The sequence below is a fragment of the Microtus oregoni genome, unplaced genomic scaffold (assembly GCF_018167655.1).
Source record: "Microtus oregoni isolate MIOR12 unplaced genomic scaffold, Mior012 000001F_ref0000356, whole genome shotgun sequence".
Taxonomy (NCBI): domain Eukaryota; kingdom Metazoa; phylum Chordata; class Mammalia; order Rodentia; family Cricetidae; genus Microtus; species Microtus oregoni.
The window spans coordinates 84,439,971-84,463,462 of NW_024543060.1; the positions used below are offsets into that span (position 1 = coordinate 84,439,971).

General features: G+C 48.3%; 1 protein-coding gene across 1 annotated transcript in view; it reads left to right on the top strand.

The window, feature by feature from the left end:
* The window catches only part of Plxnc1 (plexin C1), a 148,398-nt gene that overhangs the window by 110,052 nt on the left and 14,854 nt on the right, over nt 1–23,492 (top strand). The window contains exons 20-23 of the mRNA XM_041673541.1: nt 117–315; nt 4,379–4,525; nt 16,622–16,799; nt 19,081–19,184. Of these exons, the coding sequence (XP_041529475.1) occupies nt 117–315; nt 4,379–4,525; nt 16,622–16,799; nt 19,081–19,184 (628 nt within the window). The remainder of the gene's footprint in view (nt 1–116; nt 316–4,378; nt 4,526–16,621; nt 16,800–19,080; nt 19,185–23,492) is intronic.

A 23,492-nucleotide genomic window follows, 5' to 3' on the forward strand; every position in this document is an offset into this window, starting at 1 on the left:
AACACGAAATGGCTCCTCAGAAGACAATCCCCTATTGCGGCAAGACTCCATGGAAACCGGTGAAGTCCCCCAGGGTCCGGGGCTTGATGGCTCACCGCGGCTCTGTTTTCAAACAGGTGTCTGTTCGCCTCCTTCCTCACCATTGCTCTGCAAACCAAACTGGTCTACCTGACCAGCATCCTGGAGGTGCTGACCCGGGACCTGATGGAGCAGTGTAGCAATATGCAGCCCAAGCTCATGCTGAGGCGCACCGAGTCCGTGGTAGAGAAGCTCCTCACGAACTGGATGTCTGTCTGCCTCTCCGGTTTCCTCCGGGTAGGTGTCACAGGGCGCTGCAGGGTCAGAGGTAAGACAATAGGCAGCTATTTTTAGCACACGCTGGTGTCTTTATGGACCAAGTCCAGAATGCCCCACGGTGTCAGCATTTAATTGTACTTGATCTTGGGCCTTCTAGATTGTACGGAAAATAAAATAAAAAATAAAAAAAATGGTGGGTTTTTTGGTTTGTATGTTCTGTTAGCGGTCCCTGTAATTCATTTAGGAATCTCTCAGGTAAGATTTTGATATGTGAGCTCATCCTCTTACCTTTGACATTAATTGGCGTTCCTGGTCCTGCCAGCCCTTTCTGAGGCCAGGGAACATTTCAGATGCTGATGAGCACAAACATTTCCTGGGTCCTCTACAGCAGGCTTGAAATACTCATTACTTGCCAATATGCTGACAGCTAATGATGGTCCCTTCTTCCCAGGCATTCAGCATTAAAGCAAATCCCCAGTGAGCCTTCTGTCCTCAGAGTTCACTTTCTTGAAGTGACTATGGAATGTGGTTGGATTTAATTGCATCTTAAAATCTTTGTGAATGCAAACTCTCTCTGGTTTCCATGGTTAGCAGAGTGGGCCTGGGAGCCCAGGGCTGGGTCTGCTGGCACTCAGACAGCTTCCTTGGCATGTTACCTGGGACCTTGACAAAAGATGGGTATTGCCGGGCTCATTTAAACACAGATGAGAACGTGTATGCCGTGGCTCAGTATTGAGCAAGAACCCCATAAGTACGAGCTATTATTATAAAATATTAAAATGAAAATGAGGGTGTTTGCTGGCACCTGGTCTTTGTTCAGCTCTCTGAGGTCCTGGGATGGAAGGTTCTTACTCCTCTTTGATTTCTCCAGCCATCCAGAGTCCAGCAGAACGGCATCATTGTGTATTTGCAGCTGGTTTAGAAATCTAATTAAACTCTGAAGAAGATGCATGGTTATGCCACAGGTTTTAACGGGGCTGCTTAAGCTGAGATCCACAAGCAGCACTTTAAATTAGGCTGTGCCCAGTTTAATGTTGAATGCAATCCTACGAGTAGATGCACATTAAACAAAAATTTACCGACTCTCCCCATTCCCAAGGCAATGGCCGTTTGTCAAGATTAATGAAATCTGCCTTCTTTTCTGTTTACTTGGTACACATTATCTGCTCTGGGGAGGTGTCAAGTGGTTACTTTTGGGGTCAACCACTTTTGAGTCTCACTCTGGTTGGATGGGCCACAACTGCTGTGGAGTGCAGGTGACAGGCCCTCTCACCAGGCCCCCATGTCTTCGTCCTCAGCTGGCCCTGCTAAGTCAAAAGCCCTGGGCTGGTGTCCACCGATCTCCTCTCTGAAAACTCCTTCAGGGAATCCCCGTGGCTGTTGTATATAATCCCCAGAGGTAGCAGAAAAGAAAGCTGTGGCCCTGGGAAGGGGGGTAGTGTTGAAAACAGAAAGCTTGCTATCTGTGGCTGTGTTCCCCAGCTCCCTAGCTGCCCACCTCGCTGGCTGCCTGAATCCCTGGGGTTAGTGCATTCACTGTGGGCATTGTGTTGTTGTTTTGCTTGTTTGTTTGCTGGTTTGGTTTGGTTTGCAACCACTGGTGTGGCTACTGGTTTGCCATCCACTTCCCGCTCATCCTTACACCAAGCTTTCAGGAATGGCTCTCAGGCACTCCTTAGAAAGGAGTGAAGTGTTCAGAAAGTCTGGGCTCCAAGCCCAAGCAGCCCCCTTGAGCAAAGCATTCTGGGTCAAGATTTCTTCTCTGTGCTGATTCAAGAGAGTGTGGAGCACTTGGTGGTGAGCGGGGGTGTGGCACCGTGCCCAGGAGGAAGTGGCACCCAGCCAGGCCTGGGCAGAACTTTCACGTTCAGTAGAATTCCCTCTGGTGGATCAGGGGGCTTGGGAGTCTGACTGCCCCAGCCCTCTTGCCCTGCTCAGCTCACAGATGCTAAGCAAGCAGCAACCATCAGTAATATCCCCTTCCAGGACTCCAGGGTCTGGTGGGGACGGTAATGACAACTGACATCTATTACGGACATCAGGCTGTTGCTATACATCAGGCTGGGAGCTTGTGTTGTCTTGATGGTCCGGAGAGATGAGTGCCTTTTTGGCCATTTTGCATATGGGAAAAATCAAGGCAGACAGCATAGATGAGATTCTGTAGGTTCGAGGCTGGCATGGGTGATGCCAGCCTCTGAATGCCCTTTGTGAGCTGACAGCCAACTGGTCTGTCATCCAAAGAGGAGAGACTTGTCTCCAATAGGTGAGACATACCTAAACCTCATGTTAGCTGATGACAGATCTCATGGCCTGTGGTTCCCTCGGCGGCTCAAACATCAGTCTCTCTAGGGAGACTTTTTAAACTGCCTCTGATCCAGAGATCCGGGTCGGGGGACATCCAGGTTTGGTCTGCGTCCTGTGTGGCACAGGGGGACAGGCACCTAAGTTCATAAGGAGATCCCCAAAAGGTGCAGGGGTGATTAGTCAGAGTTAGAACTGTGGGCCTGAGTAGCAGTGTGACCAGATCACCATACCAGTTTCCGGAATTCTGGAGACTGTTGACGAGAGAGCCCTCAAGTCAGTGGCGGCTCCCTCTGCCTAGCCCAGAGGGCCTGGCCGTCTTCTGTGCCAAGCAATGTGGATGATCCGGTCCCCACACGACAGCCTTTGGTGTGCCTCTGATGTGTGCAAGGAAGGGAGAAGTAAGGCTCTTAGGTTTGTGGTCAGGACATCACCCAAGGGGGTGGAGGGAAGGCAGATAGCGGTGAGATTACAAACCCTGAAATAAAGGAAGTTTCTTGTGAGAACAAAATGCCAGGTCCCCCCTCCCCTCCTTGGAAACTTTTGCACATTCCCCCTCTGTCCTGCTGAAGAGAGACACTCAAGGATGTATCCGTGGAGAGGAGAGGAGCAAAGGAAGGGAGGGAATGGACTAGGTGAGATAGACGATGGCAAGAGGGGCAAGAGGAAAGCCCAGGCCTGGGGAGGGGGCTGTGCTTGCCAGAAGTAAAAAGGAAGAGATGGGTAAGGGTAGGTGGCCCCAAAGTGGGGGAGTTCCTCCTGCGCACAGGAGATCAGAGAGCGCCGGAGGGATCCAACTTTGAAAGCCGAATTAGTTGGCTGTGCAGATGAATTTGGCAACACGGGGCTCCAATTGGATCCACGTAGCTACCTTTTCATCTCTCCTGAGGCACTCTGGCACCCTGGCCTGGGCACAACCCTTCTTCCTCCACCGAAAGGCCCTAATGCTCATAGATCCTGGAAACCTCATTATTAAGAGGAACCGAAAATGACCCGGGGCTGCAGGCCCCAGGAAGCGGCACAGAAGCAGAACACAGCCTGTTCCTGAGCTACCCAGTGTCCCTTTGAACATAAGCAGCAGCACATTTGGGCCACCAGCCCCAGACTCAGAGGAGAGTGTTCACAAGTGAAGGCTGGGGACAGGAGCCCTGGGTCAGCCCTGAGAGGACCAGGCACAGACTTGATACAGTAAACAGAGTACTGCCCATGTGACAAAGGAATTGGGCAGGAAGTGTCTGAATATTAAGGGACAAGGGCTGGCACAAGGTAGGGCACAGGTCACAGACAGCTAAAGAGAAGGCCACTTCCCTTACCCAAAACTGTTAACTCTGACAGGCCACCCGCCTCTGCAAATGTTTAAAACATTCTTGCGTTGGTCCCTGTTGCCAACACTAACGGAAGCACTTTTTTTTTTTTTAATGTCACTTATTTTTGGTTTGCAATTAAATAGGAATGTAAACACGGTTAAATCTCTACCTACCTCCGTGAACCTTTCTCAAGCACTTGCCTACTGATGAGCAGTCGTCTGCCAGACAGGGACTAAAACATGAAATTACCAGGTCTTACAGATGCCTCCCCAGTGTTGGGGGCGCTGTGTGCGTATACATAGTACATGTGAGGTAGCTTCCTGGCTCCCGGCTTTTGCTCCTGGGCTCTAGTGGCGTGATACATATTGTCTTGGGGGTAATATGTTGATGGTTGGGAAATACCGCCGCCTTTGACTCATGGTAGCACCCTGGGCTTCACAGAAAAGCTAACTGTTGCTTTCCTCTTTTCCAAGGAGACTGTTGGCGAGCCGTTCTATTTGCTGGTGACGACCCTGAACCAGAAGATAAACAAGGGTCCCGTGGATGTGATCACTTGCAAAGCGCTGTACACCCTGAACGAAGACTGGCTGCTGTGGCAGGTCCCTGAGTTCAACACTGTGGTAGGTTCGCCTGGAGAGCCCCATCCAGACTCAAGAGGGGCGGATAGCTGGGTCACCATATCCTAGCCATTGGGTGGGGGACTCGGGCACCTACTTAATTAAAAGCAGTGGTTGATGAAATATTAACACGTGCTCATATAATAGATTTTAATTACTTGGATCGGGGAAGGAAGCATTGTGACGATGCCTGGGGTACTCATCAATTTCCGAAGATTTTAATATCAGGATTGCTTATAGCTTTTAGCATCGTCAAAGGAAATGCAAAGTGCTCCCTATTCAGCACTTATAATTGCAATCAGGCTTTCTCAGAGGGCTCTGCTCGGGGAAGACAATGTGTGAAGATATATTTCCACCCAATTGAGGCCGTCTTATTTTAGGGCGATAACACATGACAAATGGCACCGTGTTCCCCATGCAGCATGACGCCTTGCTTTATTTCCCTGGATTAGTTACAAATGTTTGGTGTCACGCACTTAATGTACTGTGATCTCATAGATATTTTTGGAGAAATGCTGAAGACCCCTGCAGGAGGATCAGGGGCCAGGCTACCTGAGAGTTCCAAACTTTGGAGAACTTCCTTTTAACCCATTCCTGCTCCACCCATCCTCAACTCTCCCCCCAACCCAAAAAAAAAAAAAGAGACAGCACTTTGGGGCGTTTGGGGAGTTTTGTGGCAGAGGCCCTGTGTGGAGAATACCTCCTGCACGGCTCAGGAGCTTTCTAAGCTTTTCCGTTCTCGTGGACTTGGGGGAGGTCGCTGTGTTTTGGTTTGATCTTTAGCTCTATGGAGATTCTCGGCTTCTTTACCATCTCATTAGTGGAGAGGGAAGAAACAGATTCCAGTGGGATTCAGGAATTGCTCGCTGAAGAGCTAAGACTCCTGTGGCTTTGCTCCGAGTGGCGAGTCCTGTGGTATCATGCGAGAAGAATTCATTCCCTAATTGAAGAAGGCACCACGCTGCGGTGGACCATATCATGGTTATGTCGTGTGTGTGTGTGTGTGTGTGTGTGTGTATGTATGTATGTATGTGTGTATGTGTGTATGTGTGTGGGCGGGGAGGAGCCAGTGGGTCAGCTGTTTCCAGTTCCCCTCATGCCATATGTAACATCCCCATTAGAGATAGCTGTGTGCTCAGCAGGCACGCAAGATGCAGGAAGCTGTACAGAGGGAACCCGTGTCAGTGCTCTGGCTTCTGTGGATAACGGTCAGCATCTCGGAGGCAGCACAGTGGCCCTCAAACTTTGTCACGCATCACTACTGCCTGGAGAGCCTCAGACCAATTGTTAGGTGACCCTAGATACAAGTCTGGAATGTGGCCTAGAATCTGCATTTTTAAAATTTACTTCATATTTATTTTTATTTGCTATATGTGGGTGCCTGCCTGCCTGTATCTATATTTGCCTTGTGGGGGCTGGGAGCTGGGAGCTGAGTCTAAGTCATTTGCAAGCGCAGCCAGTGCTCTTAACCACTGATCCATTTCTCTGAAGCTTTACTTATTTTCAACTGTCTGGATGTGTGCGCCTGCGTGTAGGTGTGTGCACCAGAGTGTATGTCCCCATGGAGACCAGAGTTATCTGATTTCTCCAGAGGAGGAGTCGCAGGTGGTTGTGAGCAACCCAACCAGGGTGCCGGGAACTGAACTTGGGTTCTCTGCCGGTGCAGTGCATGCCCTTAACCACAGAGCCCTTCAGCCTCAGGTCATGCATGTTTAGCATGCACCCCAGGAGCTGCTCAAGAACTGTTGGCACCGGGGCTAAGAGCCTAGGTTCTGGAGCCTCTGCCACAGGCTAGTCAGGTGACACTGAGCAAGTCTCTCCACTTCCTGTGCCTCCTCAGTCTCCGTCCTGCCTCCCCCCCCCCCCCCCGTCCCCACCATGTATAAAACAAAGGTGACAATCATGCTGTCTGTCCATCTCATGGAGGTTTTACAAAGATCAAGAGACTGTACAACACACTTGCTGCGCACACACACGCAAATACAAGCGAGTGCACACACACAGACATGCACGCGCACATGCAGACACAAAGAGGAGCTCTACCCTCCCGTGGACATGATGTAAATCACCTGGGGGTCCCTGGCTTATTCCATCGCCTCCTTTCTCACCCTGTGGTCTTTCCTGCTTCTTGGCCACCACGCCCAAAGCAGCATGTGGCCCTCAGTGGCAGCAGGGAGAGGCTAGCAAGGTGTCCTGGGCTTTCCAGAGCTTTCCAGAACTAGGAATTCAATCCACCTCCTCCCCATAGAAATCACCCGGTCGTACCAGGTGGGGCTGTTCGAACAGAAAACAGCCCTCCCAGGGTTCCCCAAAGAGAAATGCTCACCAGTGAACGGAGATTTGGGGGATCCAGCAAGATTTCTTCTTGTGAAACATTGCACCAGACAGGGAGGAGCCAAGAAGAGTTGGGACTGTGGTGGGGAGAGGCGGAGGGAGTCAGCTGCCCTGAAAAAAAAAAAAAAAAAACTTTTGAGGTTGGAGTCTTTTTCCAGCACTTTACATCTGAGCACGTTCTCTCCCTTCCCGTTCGGAAACATTATTTATTTCACAGTCAATTAAGACCACGTGTTTCTGGTTTGTTAGCACTCAACTCATCATCAAAATGTTACTTGATGTTGAAGAAATCCATGCCGACTCTTTGAGTTTCTCCCCCTTTTATAGCCTCTGGGGGAAATGCAATGGAAAATTAAATCTATGCTCTGTCCTTCTCCGATTCCTGCGCGGTGGAGAGAGCGGAGCCTGGCAGAGAGAGGTGGGCCCTCTCCTGGAGCCTTCGTCTTTAAGGATGATTTTTCTAATGCCTTTCTTTCCTTGGACCTTTTCCAACCACCCTTTCATGGTGGCTGATGATACCGGAAGCCAGAGAGAAGGCGCATGATCTAGTCTAAGCTTGTGTGACAAAAATGTTACCAGAAGGTCAATATAAAAAATTTAAGGTTTTTCATTTCCTTTCATACAAGTTCTCCCAGCCTGAACCATTCTAAGTGTCCCCTTCCTGATGCCCTTCTTCCCTGTCCCCACATCCCTTCCTCCCGCCCTCCCAGTCTGCATTCCTGGTAACTCACAAAGCTTCGCTCTGCTAAATTTGCCTGAGGTGGTTTATGTAATTGAAAACCAAGGTGTGGAGAACAAATTGGAGTGTGTGTGTGTGTGTGTGTAAATTCTATCAAGGACAATCAGAAAGCTCTAGAATAGTCACGCGAACAACTTGAAATAGCAAAAATCAGTGCCATGGCAGGGCCTGGTTGAGAAGAAGCCCATTTGGATTCACGCTCAGAAACAGCCTCACACAACAAACTATGAGTTAGGTTTCACACCTCCTAGGTTAGGATGCTTCCTCTCTGAGGTGTGTAGGGTGTTTTCTAGAACATAAAACCATGCTGCCGGGTTTTTTTTTTTTTTGTATTTGAAATCATTATACTAACAAATCATTCTGAGAAGTCAGATTTTGTTCATCATGTCTTGAGAGGATAATGCTCCGACTTGCCTGAGCAAAGGCCTGCAAAGTCACTCTGACACTAGCACCTGGAGCCCCAGGCTGGCATCTGACAAGTCAGATGACCCCAATCTCAGCTCCCTCCCTCCATCCCCCCTCCCTCTCTCCCTCCCCTCCCCTCTGATGCTTCTGGGGAGGGCTTGTCTCCACACACCACCCTAGACTTCCTTTCATGTGTAGGGGCTTCAGGTAGGAGACGGCTGGACAAGCACGATGACCTGAGTTTGGGTTTTCAATACCCACATTAAAATGAGTCACTGAGGCACACCTGTAGCCCCAGTGCTAGGGGAGGGAGCGGGCAGTTCCTGGAGGCTTTGCTATAGCTCCGGGTTCAGCGAAGACACTGTCTCAAGAAACAAAGGTGGAGCATTGGTTCAGAAAGACTGCATGTTGGCAGGGTGCCTCGGCAGGTAAAGGGGCTTGCTGCCAAGCCTGGCAACCTGAGTTCCCTTCTAGGCACCCACGTTGTAGAAGGAAGGAGAGAACTTGTCCCCGCAAGTCGCCCTGTACCTGCTACACTCACACAGACGTTAGTAAACAAATGTAATTTAAGTTCAGAGTCATCCACAGCTACTTGAGAAGTTTCAGGCCAGGGTAGGCTACATGAGACCCCGTGTGAAAGAAAAAGAGAAGACCGCTACTCTCCACACGCCCTCACACGCCACCCGTGAGTTCAGGGTTGACAGCCAGAGTGGAGTAAGACCTATTGATCCTGTTTTCCTCCACTGCAAAATTGAAAGCTTGCGATGCAGTGTTGGCTGCTAAGTGCCTGGCCCTCGCCCACACTCCTGCATGTCAGGAGCATGGTTACACAGCAGAGGGCCTGTTCCAGGAAAGTGTACCAACTGGGAGGAAGGGACATTTGCCTCCGTTTCCAGAGGAGATGAGAAAAACCAATAACTCGTAACAGGCGTGCTGAATTAGCAGGAGGAGTTTGACTTGTAATCAAAGTTAAGCAAGAAGAAATGGTTTTTTTGAACTCTTAAACCCAGGAAATGAGTGTGCCAGTCTGCTGTATCAGAGAGATAGCATCTTGGCACCCTGGGAAAGTGCGCCGACAAACATTATTACACTCATATCGGTACGAAAGTCTTTAAGATTATTAGAAATTCTTGACAAAGCTCGGGGACGCGCCTGCACAGACATTAATATGACTTTTGGGATTTGTGGAAGGTTTCCGCCAGCCTATGCCAAGTCGGCCTTCTCCCCAGTGGTCACCTTTCGGGGACGCCGCGTGTTGAATACAACATTCCATATCTCACCCAACTCTGGCTATCCCCAGCAGGAGTTTCTGGGCGCTCCTTACCTCTCTCAGGCCCCTTCAGTTCCATTTAGCTTGTCCTTGCAGAAGATCCATTATCCCCGCAATTAAACAACCCACTGTCCCGATTAAGTCATTCTCTGTTCCTCCAATTACATCCCATTGTTCATTAAGTCCTGATGTTTGCACTTCAGCAATCTTGTTTTTAATACTCCTAGCATTTGTGGAGAAACAGTGAAGTTAATTAACAATCCTTTAGCTCTTTTTTTTCCTTTTTCCTTCTACCATAGTGCAAATCATTTTTGAGATAATACTGAAACCATTACTAGCTTTGTAGTTAGCTCCCTGACCAAAGAGTGAAACCATTTTTTATAATCGTGTTAGGTAAGTCATTCCCTAGTTGACAGCAAGCTGTGGAAGATGAAAAATTAACTTGAAATAGGTGTCTTCAATGGCTCCTGTCTTCCTAATCTTTCTCCTCACACTTATAATCTTGGACTTAGAAAAATAATTTCATTATCTCAGCACAAAAGTACTTAATTTTCTTCTCTGTGGTTCAAATTAAGTATTCTTTCATTGTTAGAGTCTTTATTTATATTTATACCTTTTACAAAACGGAAGCTTTGACAATGGCCATACCTTTCTGTACACATTTTATCTCATCTGATCTTGGAAGTTAAGGAGTCGGGCCTGGCTACCGTCCAGGTGGGAGGGTGGTATCACAAATGATGGTGGAAATTAAAATAATTTTCTAGGTTTGTCTTTTTGGAATGGTCATTTTCCCTTTAAAGATAGTGTTAAATGTGGCAGCACTTGCTCATCCATTAGTCAACAGCCTCAGGCCAAATGATGCCCCTTAATCGTTTTTATGAATAAAGATTTATTGGAACACAGATCTATGTGTTCACTTCTGTATTATGTCTGGTTGGCTCTCTGCTATAATGGCAGTGTTGACTAGCTGCACCAGAGACCTATGAACCTGAAAGCCTTATTTTCTGCCTGATGCTCTATGGAAAGTTTGACAGCTCTTAAGCTGACACTTGACAGAGGGGACAAAAAAAATCTAGACTCTTCCCTCTAACCTTGGAAGTTCTTGGCAAAGCCTTCTCGCTGTCCACAAATCTTTGCTAGCTCTGCTCCCTCCATTCTAGGACAGGCAAGTGTTCTATGTATAGAGAAACTGATCCCAGAAACCAATTGGGGACCTTGTCCCCATCACTTCGTTTTGTTCCGTGTGGAAACGGCTCTCTTCCACTCCCCTCTGCCCACTGTTATTGTGTTAGGGGAGCGGAGTCCCAGCTGTGAGCTGTCCATCCTGGGTGGGACAAGAAGGAACTGGAGCTTGGTGGAAGGTGGGGGTGGTCGAGCGCAGGGCCAAGGAGACACCTGCCAAAGCTTGCTGGTTCCAGTGAAGCAAACTGTAGCTTTCTGAGTCTGGTGCAAGAAGACTTTTCTCTTGACTTTCATTTGGTCCTAAAATGAAAGCAGAAATCGATTTTATAGGTTTCCTTGAATGAGAATAATTATTGCTCAAAGACCTTTTATGACGAAGTTGTTGGTTTGTAATAAATTCCTTTATGATTACTTTGTAGGAATTATAAGGTGTCCCAGAAAAGATAACAGCCATATCCAGCCATTGTTAGCCAAGGATATGCCAGAGGAGCCAACTAGGTGGCATTATAGTCCTCCCCGGGGTAATGCTCTCCCCAGGTTCAGTTTATCCCAGTCTCTAAGAACACACACTCTCTCTCTGTCTCTCTCTGTCTCCTTGGTTCCTTAAGCTGGGGCGAGCCACTAGCCAAAGAAGAAATCAACTATTACCCCTATGTACCATGGGGCTGGGATCAAAGAGGGAGGGGTTTGGGCTCTGGCAATCCTGGGTATGAATCTGATCTCAGCCCCTTACCGGAAGTGTGACTTGGGCAAGTCACTGCCTCCCAACCTATTTGTTCATCTATGAACAGTTGGTGATAAGAAACCTACCCTTGTACATGTGTTGAAGTTAGAAAATCATGTGTGTAGCCCATCTGGCTACAGAGGAAGGGGCCATTCTTTGAGACATTTTCTTGTCACCTTTGAGGCACTCTGAAGAGAAAGTTTCTTCTGCAGTCCTTCCCAGTGGTTATGTATTGATGGGGGAGGCGGGGAAATCCTGTCATCATGAAAAGCACATCTGAAATGCCCATGTGATGTGTTTGCCCTGGGCATGGACGGCCAATGGCAGATAAGACCCTGAGAGGCAGGTGCGGACAGAGATGACAGACTGGCACAGCTACCCAGAAGAGGCTGGCCTGAGGCTTGTTAGGGAAAGACCAGCCCTTTCCATCGGATCCTTTCCCAGACACCCTGACTGTGAGTCCCCAGATGGCCTTGTCTGCCGGACGGCTTCCTCCTGTACACAGCTATTCGGAGGCAGCGCAGTTGTGTAGGGCAGAGGTCCAGATGCCCGAGATGGAACAGCAGAGAAGGCTGGTTTCTCCCCAGTGTGAGGTGTCAGGACGGGCAGCCCTGCTCTGGGATGCCCCCAGGTAACTTCTTGGACTGAGGTGTCTGCTTCCTCAGCCCTTGTCCACATTCCCCCAGCAGGACCTCAGCAGCGCTACACAAGAAAGGACAGATGGTCACCAGCTGTCTTCCAAGGAAGTTTTCCGAGGGGTGCCACACAGCACATCCATTTAAAGCCATTGGCCAGGATTTGGTCACGTGGCCACACCCAGCAGCGGAGGCAGGGCCATAAGCAGAGGCTCTGCTTGGTGCTGCCTGAGCCACACAGGCTTCCGGACCATGCACTCTGTACAGTCTGATGCCAAGCCTCCTCTAGCCCTGGTGTGTGGCCACGCGTTATCTACTGAAGGGGAACCTCAGCAGAGTAGAGCAGCTGCCCTCTTCAAGAGCCCCACGACTGGCCTCCTGGCATTTCAGTGGGAGTCTGGACACAGGCAAGTGTGTCCCTACCAGATCTGTAATCTGGGACAGGACTCCAGACCTCTCTCTCTCTCCCGTCTCCATCTGTTAAACATGGCTAATAATAGTCCCCACCTCACAGACTTGTGAGGCTTCGATGAAATTAGCAGATTCATTGCTGGGCTGTGGTACATATTCGATAAGTGCTGGCTATTGTTATTATTATTAGAAACCCCAAGCGCGTTCTTATTATTAGAAGCTCCAAAGAGTGTTCTCATCACTCTTTCTCCTAAAAATAGGGCAGGGCTTCTTCCTCAGCAGCACGTGGTGGGGAAGGCAGGAGTGGACCGGGATGCTCCACCCTCTCCCATCTTAAGGAAGTGGGATTCTTCCTCTCCGCTCCCTGACCTGGTAGCCTGACTTACGATTAAAGCTTGCTGCTTACCAGTCTGCTAAGTGTGGTGCCTGAGGGTCTTTATGCCCAGAGGCCTCTCTCACCTCCATCATGGGCTCCTTTCCAAACCTAGTTCATAATGCCACCTCCTCCATGCAGCCTCCCCTGAGTTCTCTCCCCAAATGCCCCTCTCGAAATAGAACTCTACAGATACCCCGTTTCCTCACACATAGTCCAGGATGTCTAAAAGAACAGAATTGATTATTAAAGAGTATTATTAATAGATTAATTAAAAGATTACCTAAATATATCTTAAAAGATTAATTAAATGGCTTATTTGCTGTAGTCTGGGTAATCCAACAGCAGCTGTTCTCATACTGTAGAGGCTTAGCTCTCGAGTAAGCTGCTCGGTTTATGAGGCTGGTGGTCTCGGCAGTCCCCATCTGGCGCAAAGGGTGGAGGGTCCTGGAAAGCCAGTGGTCTTCAGTGTGCATTGGGAGCCAGAAGACACTGAGTTCCAGTACCAGCAAGGGGATGTAGCTGTGGCGGCAGCCGAGCTGATGAAGTCAGCAATAGACATAAAGGCAGTACGGCAAAAATCAAAGTCGTTTCCTCAGACCTCCTTTATGGAGGCTCTAACCTGAAGCTGCTGCCCATATGTGGGCGGCTCTTCCAAAGTTCCTCTTAGGCATTCCCGGAAGTCTCTCTCTAGTTGATTCCGGATCCAGTCAGGTTGGCAGTCAAGCTGAAGTATCACATGCCAGACCAGGTCTTAGAACTTGGGTGTGTCTCACAGTTAGCCTAGTCTGCTAGTGCTTCCCATGAAGGTTTGCCCTGGGGTGAACACCATCGTCTACAATACCCTGTACTAATTGATACAACATAAATGTGTCTGTGAATGACTCTGGCTACCATAAAATTGGCAGAATGGCACTCGTTGGGGTATGTTACGCTTCATGTTGGAGAACGTGGGATCGATGGGACCTGAGATGTCTAGAGGGGCAGAGGTGTGTCTCAGAGCAGACTGGAAGTGGCTAGTCTCCACTCCTAAGGGACAGTCACATGACCAGCCATCTTCAACAGAGCCCAGGGTCACCCTCTCTGGGCTTCCTTGGCCCTGACCTTGCGCTCACTGGATGGCTGCCGTACCTCCCCCTTTTTCTGTTGGGATAAGAGAATCTTTACTTTCTGTGTCCTTGTCCAGAGCTTAGTCCCGCTCCCTGGTGGAGGAGGAGAGAGAGCTGCCGCTGGTGGCCTTCCTCTACCCTAGCTGGGCTCTTTGCTGGTCATCAAAGAGGCTGTGTGGCTATTGGTGAGACATGAACCTCACTCACTACCTCAGCTTTGCTAATAGTTTATGGCAAGGAAGGGAAGCTGCAGGGCTAACGGAGGGACTCATCTTCAGAGAGGGGACAGGGCGTGCTTCAAAGAACTTTGGCCTTTTGTGGTGACCTATAGATCCTATAGAACTGGATCAGGCCGAATGGTCACAGCCTTCCATGCTTCTGCCCTGCCGGCAAGGAATTCTGTTAGTGTGTGTGTGTGTGTGTGTGTGTGTACACACGCTCACGCTCTCGCGCATGTTCGTATGTACTGAGGTGACAGGCATGTCTCCCATACCTGCTATGAGCAATCTGAGAACAGGTCCCAAGCAGTCCTCACCACCAAGAAGGGCACAGATGGGCTTGGCTCTGTGAGTCTCAACACGGAGGGGCTGCGCCGTAAATACATATCTTTTTGGGAGATGTTGCTATGAGGCAGGTGCCAAAGACAGACTCTGTCATGCCCACACTCCGAGCTGATGTGCCCCTCGCTCTTCTCTGGCAGAGTAGAGAGGCTCCCTGCTCTGGGTGGGAGGATTAGGACCTGGGTTAGCTCTGAGGGGCCCCTCCGCTCGCAGTGTAGGACACCGCTGTCTGAGCACTAAGAGTTACCGGCGTGAAAAATGAACACAAATCAATTTGTTTCTGGATTTACTCTCAGAATTCCCTGTGGACTCTGTAAAATGCCTTTTTACCTCTTTTTCCACCCATCTAGCTGTGGAGGCAATGGGAGATTTACATTAGTTTACATGTAGTAAAGATATTTTTCCTTTTGTTTATTTTTTTTAAAGAACATTTATTGCCTATAAAGAGGTGTGATTGTCAAAGACAATGGTGCCCTTTAGGTAGCAACAAACCGTTATTTTGTAAATGCCAATAAAACTATTTCATGAGCCAGGAAGGTTGGAGCTCTGATTAAAGGGTGTTTTCCATTCATTTTTATCTTGGAAGCCACTGGGAAGTGGCTTTGACACCATCACTCCTGGCATGAAGAGCCATGAGTAAAGAAAGTGACCTGACCACAGGGACAGAATTTACTCAATTTACTCCCAAGTGCCCTTCCCAACTTTCCAGTATGCTGGGGCTCTAGTTAAGGACTCTGCTTGTAGCTGGCCTAAGGAAAGGTTCCTGGAGGCTAGGAGGGGTTCCTGGACTACATTAGAGCCCCAGGAGGATGGATCGAAACTTAAGAGGGACATTCTAGCACAGTGAGCTGTGAGACCAGCTCAGCAGCCTTGCAAAGGCTGTCACTTAGAAGCTATGTCTCTAGAGGAATGAACTTAACCCCTCTGTACCTACCTCAGTTTCCCCACTCTAGAGCGGGGATGGTAATAGCAACATAGCCTTAGCCTGGGGGTTAAAAGATTCAAAGAAGTATTTCTTAAGGCACCATTATCCTTGAATCCTGCAGCACCTGGGAGTCCTCTATCTCCTTGACCTCTTGAAAGTATTAGAAGGCAGGTGCTGTCTTACATATTTTACTTTTTTTGCACTGCAGGGAATGGAATTCAGAGTTTCATGGGTGCTAGGCAAGATCTTGTCTATCTCTGACCTAGCTCCCCACCCCCATAGGCACTTCCGGCAACCCTACCCAATTCGCCATATTATCTGTGTTTTCTTCTTAAAATTTCTATTATAAACCTATTATGAAAACTTGCAAATAAACAAAACCCTACATGCCAAAATTAACCAGACCTAAGATATGTACTGCTAAACGAGTTTCTATATGGTTAGAGCTGTTTTCCATTTCTTCCCAAACCCACGATTTTACCCTTTCATAGTCCCTCATAAGCCAGGCCCCCAAACATGAGCAAACTGTGCATTTCCCACCGCACCCAAGCCCCCAACTCTCTGATAACGGCGCCAGAGAATCTGAATCGTGTGATGCTCGTACCAGATCCTGTACCAATCCTCCCCAAGGATCTGTGGCAGGAGAAACTTTTTGTTTTTTTAGATTTGTGTATTTGTTCTTCCGGAGTAAACCTGAAATTGCTCTTAGGTTATTTTTCGACATATTCCCTGGCTCCATCTTTTCTCACATACACAAAGACTTGCTTCTCCCATTAGTAGGATTTTGCGACTTGGCTGCGCAGGGAGAATGCTAACTGATATAACTTGAGCAACGGCACGGGGATGTAATTAATGTATGGGCAATAGTGCAGGGTGGGGAGCTCGGTATTTTAATGAGGACTCAGAAACATCTGGCTGCAGATGTTGAGGGCGGAAGGGGAGACGAACGCTGCCATAATTAATGCTGCATATTAAAAAGTGACCTCCTTGGTGTGATCAATACAGGGGCCTCGTAACCTTCCCTGACACCTGGACCCTCACTTCTGGGACTCTGTGGTCCCGTTAATAAAAAAGATAATCACCAGTCTGAGCTCACTGGCGATGGAATCTTTCCAAGTCATCGTTTTTTTAGGATGAAACTAAAAGTCACCATTATTTTGCAGAATTGTTATGCATGTACACATTTTCCTCTCCAATATATTTATTCAATGCTTGCTCTGTAATGAGTGTTTTAACTTTCTGTTTGCCTTTCCATTATCCCTGAAAAGAATGGATTATGGAGGAAAGATTAAAGTAGTATAATGCGATACGCCATTCACTAATGCGCCGTCAGAGGTATTAGTGGGCCTCTGCCACGGTGTGTCTTTCAGGAAGCCTTTCGGGATGTAGTTACCTAATAGACTCCGAAACCTGATTGTTTGTATTCTTCCAGGCATTAAATGTCGTCTTTGAGAAAATCCCAGAAAACGAGAGTGCCGATGTCTGTCGGAATATTTCAGTCAATGTTCTCGACTGTGACACCATAGGCCAAGCCAAAGACAAGATTTTCCAGGCATTCCTAAGCAAAAATGGTTCTCCGTATGGACTTCAGCTCAACGAAATCGGTCTCGGTAAGGTTTCTTCCAGACCCCTGAAAAGCACCCTCCTACCTTCTTTCTGCTTGGTGGCAATTATGTGGCCTCGGTTGTTCCCAGAGGGCATGTCTGGGGACCCAGGGACTCCTTGACTCTCTTTCGTGCCTCTTGGTTCTTCCCAGGAAGTGTAAGGCCTTTCCAGGATGCCATTTTGAAAATGCTGTATTTGTAAACCCATGTGATGGCCGACCCTGGGCGCACATGGACTCGCCCTGCATCAGGAAGTACAGAAAGGTGTCGACCCTGTGCCCTCCCGATGTGTTGTACTTCACGTTGGCATTTGATTTGTTTGTTGTGATACGGAGCTTGTCATTAGTGGGCGGCTCAGCCACTGGGTGTTAACTCCAGCCTGCTGGAAAGGTCATCTTCCTCCCTGCTAATCGCATCCTGTATGAAGTGTATCCTCTCCTCTCCCCCAACAACGAAGCAGCATCTGCTATGAATTCATTTGCAGGCTCTATTGGTATACTGCAAAGAAGAGCATATGTGTGTGCAAGCTCACAGGGCTCCGCTTCTCTCAAATGTTCAGCCACATCTTAAAGTTGAGCTCGGCGCAGCCCTCCCAAGGGACTGCTGTGGGATTTCAGAGCAGATAATAGGACAGGAAAGAAGAGCAGACTCTCGTGGCAGTGACAGACAGCGTAACAAGGTTCATCTCCTCTCAGCGTACAGTTGTAGGCCTCCACTAAGCAGGCAATTAAAATCCTCCCCCACCAATCAAACCTCCGGCTAAAACCATTGAGAAAAGCCTGGAGGCAGGCCTGGGAAATTTGGGGGAGGCCATGCAAATGCGTAGCAATGTCAATGCCGGCTTCAAAGAAAGCAGACTGCTTAGGTGCTGCTCTGCAGCTCTGTCTGCAGCAGTGTTCCATTCCCTTGCACTGCCTGGAGGAGCTGGCGGTTGAAAGAGGCCTTAGCTCCTTTGCTTAGATGTAAGCAGAAGGGGAAGCCCCGTCTAGGAAACTGAAGCCTGATTCAGCCCGTCAACTAACTCGCCTTGAACCTTATCGCGCAAGTGTGTGGCTCTGACCACAAAGGACACGGGCACACCCAGCCTAATAACCACAGGAAAACGGTCCAGCGGCTCTATCTCCAACCACCGAAAAGTCCGTAGCAGAGCCTGCAGGCCCTTCCTGGGTTTGTGCCAACCAGGTGTCCCTCCCTCAACCCCGAAGTTCCAGTTAAGAGTAGAATAAGCTGGTGGCATCATGTCCAGCAGGACAGAAAGCCTATATGCACAGAATGTCACCACCTAGGAACGGGACATAGCAGAGCCTGACCTAACTGGGAAAAGCCGCTTGGGCTCTGCAGAGCTGCTTTCATGGGCTGCTACAGAGTCACTGTCATCAGTTTTGGGGGTTGACGGGCGGAGATGAGACAGGGTCTCAGTACTGTAGCTCTAGCTGACCTAGAACGACTACTGAGTCCAGGCTAACTTTGAACCTGTGATGATCCTCCTGCCTCAGCCTCCTGAATGCTGAGCTTGTAGGGATGAGCTATGAATTATATTTGGCCATCGCTAGATTTTAAAAAAAGTTTAATTCCATTTTTATTTATCGTGTGTGTATGTGTATGAATGCACACACACACACGTGGAAGTAAAGACAATGTCTGAGTGTTGGTGGGCCCTGGGAGGAGAACTCGGATCATCCTGTTTGGAGGCAAGTGCCTTTACTGACCGGGTTCTCTGCCCAGCCCCATTGCCAGGTTTTTAAAAAGAGAAATCCAAAGTCCAGATTGTTTTGGGCAACCTCCAAATATTTAAATGTTCCTAGTGAGTTGCTATTAACGTAACAATTCATAAGACACTGCACAAATTCCAGAAAACATTTCTCTGTGGCTACCTTCTGTCTGTAGTGAGTAGTGCCCTAGCTGGGTTGGCGTGTTGGTGTATAGTAACTCTGCAGGAAGCAAGCAGAAGAGAGTTCACAGTGTGTATTGATATTGGTGATGTTGGAGGTAGTTTTAAGGTTTCAGCCCCTCAGATGATGGGTGAGTCTACCTTCAGGGTCTCCACGTCCAGACTTGACTCAGCATAATGTTTCAGGAGCAGTTGTCTGAAATATTCGACCCCAAACACGAGCCCAAAGCTTTTTGTTTGGCTTGCTGTATCCACGCTGTCCGACGAAACCCTGTACTTATTCAAGCTTATTTATTTACCAGGAGTATTTGTGAAAGGAACTAGGCAGCGCTTAACTGGTTTGCTTTTAACTGTGACTTGAGAAGGGAACCAAATACCTTTCCCCTTCTATTTCAGAGCTTCAAGTGGGAACACGACAGAAAGAACTTTTGGACATTGACAGTTCCTCTGTGATCCTTGAAGATGGAATAACCAAGCTGAACACCATTGGCCACTATGAGGTAGGACCAAAAGGCAACCTCAGCACCTCTTTCTTTACCTGTAGTCCTCTTTGGATATGGATAACTTTAGTACTGGATTAGCCCTTAAAAACAAAACAAAACAAAAACCCCAAGACTCCCTATTTCTGAATGTTTTGCAGGTGTCTTGTTTCTAGGACACAGTCTCTTCCCCTGCTCATTCAGAAGAGCCCATACATCTATCTCTAGTGGTGTCCCCATCTCATGTCCCCTTCATTACAAGGCACATTGTCATGCTGTCTGATTCTCCACCTTGCCATTTAGATCAGAAACTTTGCTATGGCAAGACTGTCTGGCCTTGTGCACTGTGTTCTTAGGGAAGCTGTGGGTGAGTTAGCATGGGTGCAAATCCCCATGGTGTGTCAAGTGTGTCAACGTTGTGCAGAGCAGACCCCTCAGCCTCACCTCTCTCTACTGTGCTGATCTTGTGACCTTTTATGCAGCAGCCTTGTTCCAAAGATGTTCTGAATGTCCTTGTTTGCCTTATCTTGTAACATGAGGGCCTGCTTCTTGGGGTTTCTGTCCTGCCCAGTTTCCACAGCCGTTTAGGTCCCAAAGAAATCACACAAAAATCAATATTAATGATAAACTGATTGGCCCATTAGCTCAGGCTTTGTATTATTAGTTCTTATAATGTATATTAGCCCATTATTATAGTATATGTTAGCCACATGGCTTGGTACCTTTTTCAGTGGGCAGGTCACATCTTCCTTCTTCAGTGTCTGGACAGGACTGCAGAGGAATGGGCTTCCTCCCTCCCAGAATTCTCCTGTTCTCATTGCCCCATCTCTATTTCCTGTCTTGTTGTCCCGCCTATACTTCCTGCCTGGCTACTGGCCAATTAGCATTTATTTAAAACATAATTGACAGAATATAGAATTGTCCCACACCATTATCTTAATGTCCTATTCAGCGATGGCTCCTTCAGCCCTGTGACTCTCGTGCTGAGTGAATTCTGAAATCAGTGAAGGGTACATACAACTTCTCAAAAACCTGAGTGACAGAGAAGCCTGTATGTGCAAGACAGGAGGCAGGGAAATTCCTGAAACCAGACACCAGGATCCGTTACTGTTGAATGTCTGCCCCATGCTAAGAACCGGGGCTGCAGGAAGAGGAATGAAGTCCAGGCTGCTGTACTCAAGGAGCCTACCTGTTTCACCTTCTCCATGACCGTATGGCATTGAGTGGGACCCTGAGGAGTGGGTGGCCACTGACGACCCTCACTAGGGACAGGCAGGACAGGTCATTCCAGCAGAGAAAACAGCACACAGATGTCTGCATGGCACAGGTGGTCTGTCAGGAGAGCTACGACATCACTCTTCCTTGAGACATGGGCGTCCTAGACACCTATCTGCTTAAGGATGATAATGAAATTAATCTGGCCTGTAGTCACTTCCTGTCCTGATGATTTATTGGCCTCATAGCCCGGTGTTGCTGCCTGGTGGTAATAAATGACAAGACTGGGACGTAAGGGCTTAACGGATTGTGCTTATGTTTAAAAAGATAAGCCACGAGCGAATGAATGCAGAGAGCGCGAAGGAGCCAGGGAGGTCAGCCGGCCGTGCACCCCAAAAGCCTGGGTTCCTACGGACTGAGCTGAAGGAAAGCGTCCGCCCTGCCTTCAGTTGCCTTGGTGTGCACTCAATTTGAATAGCACCTCTACAGATTTGAAATCTGGGATAATTTGAGATGGGTGGGCCGCTGTTTGCTTTTGCCCTTTCGTTAAAGAAAACCATTTTCAAGTACTTTGCTTTTCCCTCCAAGAGACAAGATGCTAATTATCACTCTTATTCATTTAGTAAAGCACCCTAGTTTGAGTCACTGTATGTGCTTGAAAGGGGAAAAAAACTATATTTCATTAAAAATAGGGTCTAATTCGGAGTTCTAAGTGATTCAGACTTACCTCCCCCCAATTAGTCCAAATTAGTTCGGCTTTAAAGTTAATCGTCAGTGACGGCCAGTCCCTCCTCCTGTCTAAACAGAGTCTCTGCTGCTGGAGTATAAGGCCCAGCTTCTTCCACTTCATTTTATGGGGGGGAGCAATGAGGTGTAGCAGATCTCTGCTGGACACCAGGGTACTAGAGGGGTCAGAATGTATAGAATGTAGGTTGGATGCTGTCCCCAGAGCCCCAATGATGGTGCTATCAACCTACGGAGTGGTTTCCAATCCAACTCCCAGCATTTTTGACAATTGCCTTCTATGGCAGCTGGAGTGGCAGTCGGCGCCCAGCCTTGGCCACAGGGCTGGCTCCGTCCAGGCTCGCCATAGCCTGATGCTTTTAGACCGGAAGGATTGCTTCTCTCAGTTCCCATCAGATGTGCAGAGAGGACAGCAAATTTCTGCTCTCGTGTCGTTCCAGCTTGTGTATGTGAGCCAATGTCTTTATAAACACATGGAACCAGCACCATCCTTCTCTCTATAATTAAACCCTCACAGACATTCCCCTATCTGGCTGAGGCTGGGGGGGGGGGTTGCTACGAAGGGGATCCTGCTGGTAGAGACAGGGTAGACTGTGGAGGCGAGCTTGCAGTCCAGGCTTCCTGCCTCTCTCCTTCGGCACCCACCGTGACCTTTAGCTGAGCCACACTGTCACACCCTGCCATGGGGTGGCAGGCACAGTGGCTGAAAGGCAGGTGTTTCGTGGGGCAGGAAGTTTTCTCTACAGATCACACATCTTGTTCCGAGCTGTGAGTTCTGAGGAGGGAGAAAAGACAATAAACCACTCAGTGGTTGAAGAACATTGGGTGCCGGTGCAGAAGTGGTCACTGATGACCCCAAATTGGCCATCCGGAGGTCATTTGTAGCGCTCGGAAATGTTTCAGATGATGTTGTGTAAGGTCAGTGGTCCTGGTCAGGTTTCATGTCCGCTCTTAAAGAAAGAGATTGGACTGCCCGCAAAGTAACTTTAGGAGTTTGTCTACTTAGCCAACAAAGAGGTTGCTTCTGTACCACACAATGTCTGGGGGCTTTGCCCACAGTGGCTTCTTCGGTTCTCTTCACTACCCCATTAACGGAATGCCAGGTGGGGAGGGGTTCAGAAACTCGGCCATGCTCATTGAGCTTCTCTTGGTGCCCCAGGTCATCAGCTGATAAAAAGGAACTTCCCATCTAAACTGTGGTTCTGCTAAGGACGGTGGGATAAGGTTGTGTGGGAGTGGGGATTTCAGCCCCCCCCCCCCGACCTTTAGGCTTCCTGGTTGAGTGTGGCGCCTGATCTATGAAATGGTCTGGTGGTTAGCAGTCTCTGCTGCCGACAGAAAAGGTTAACTTCTCTTGAGACCCTGTGATGGATCTCATGGCCTATTGGACAAGGCTGCTCAGTGAAGGAGAGACATTCAGGAGGGTTTCCCTCAAGTAATTTGTATTGACCACTGTGCTTTTAGACTGTTTGCTTTACATAAGGAAAAAGGATCAAGTTTAGGTCACATTCATCATAATCCACAAAACTCTGAATTTCAAAAAAATTGAGCCATGTTAGTTTCTAATAGTTGATCATTATTACCTATACAAGATAACAACTTTTTTTTAAAAAAAAATCTTTTAAAGGCAGGAATTCTCTGTGTAGCCTCGGCTGTCCTGAAACTCACTTGGTAGACCAGGCTGGCTTTGACCTCAAGAGATACACTTGCCTCTGCCTCCCAAGTGCTGGGATTGAAGGTGTGCGCCGCCACCACCTGACCAAATACCATTTTTATGAAGATTTACCTTTATTACTTATGCTTAGGTGCACGTGTGGCCAGAGAGGGATATGAGACACCCCCCCCCCCCCCCGCCGCAGTTGGCATCAGTGGCTGTGACCCAACTAGCCAAGGTGTTGTGAACCAAACTTGGGTCCTGTGCAAGAGCAAGCACTCTTAGCCACCAAGCCATACGACACTTTTATATGATTAAATATGTTTACATTTTGTCTCTAAAATTTATCTTTAGGGGATAATCTAAGCCTATGACATAAAGACAACTTCCTGCCACCAAGATAGCTCACATTTATGCACAGATCTATTTTAGGAGTTTTTATTAGTTTTGGTTTTGTTTGAGACAAGGTCTCACGTAGCCCAAATTGGCTGCCAACTCCATATGTAACAGTTGAACTCTTGATCCTCCTGCTTCTCCTTACTGAGTGCTGGGATCAAACTTGGGACTTCATACCAGCTAGGCAAGTACTCTAATAGCTGAGCTAACATCCAGGTGTGGCTTTAAATTGTTGACATGTGTCCAGTTCATCCCTGTGTGGTCATAGCTTCTAATGCTGATGCCAAGTCACCTTCTAGCCCAGGCTGGCAACACTGGGG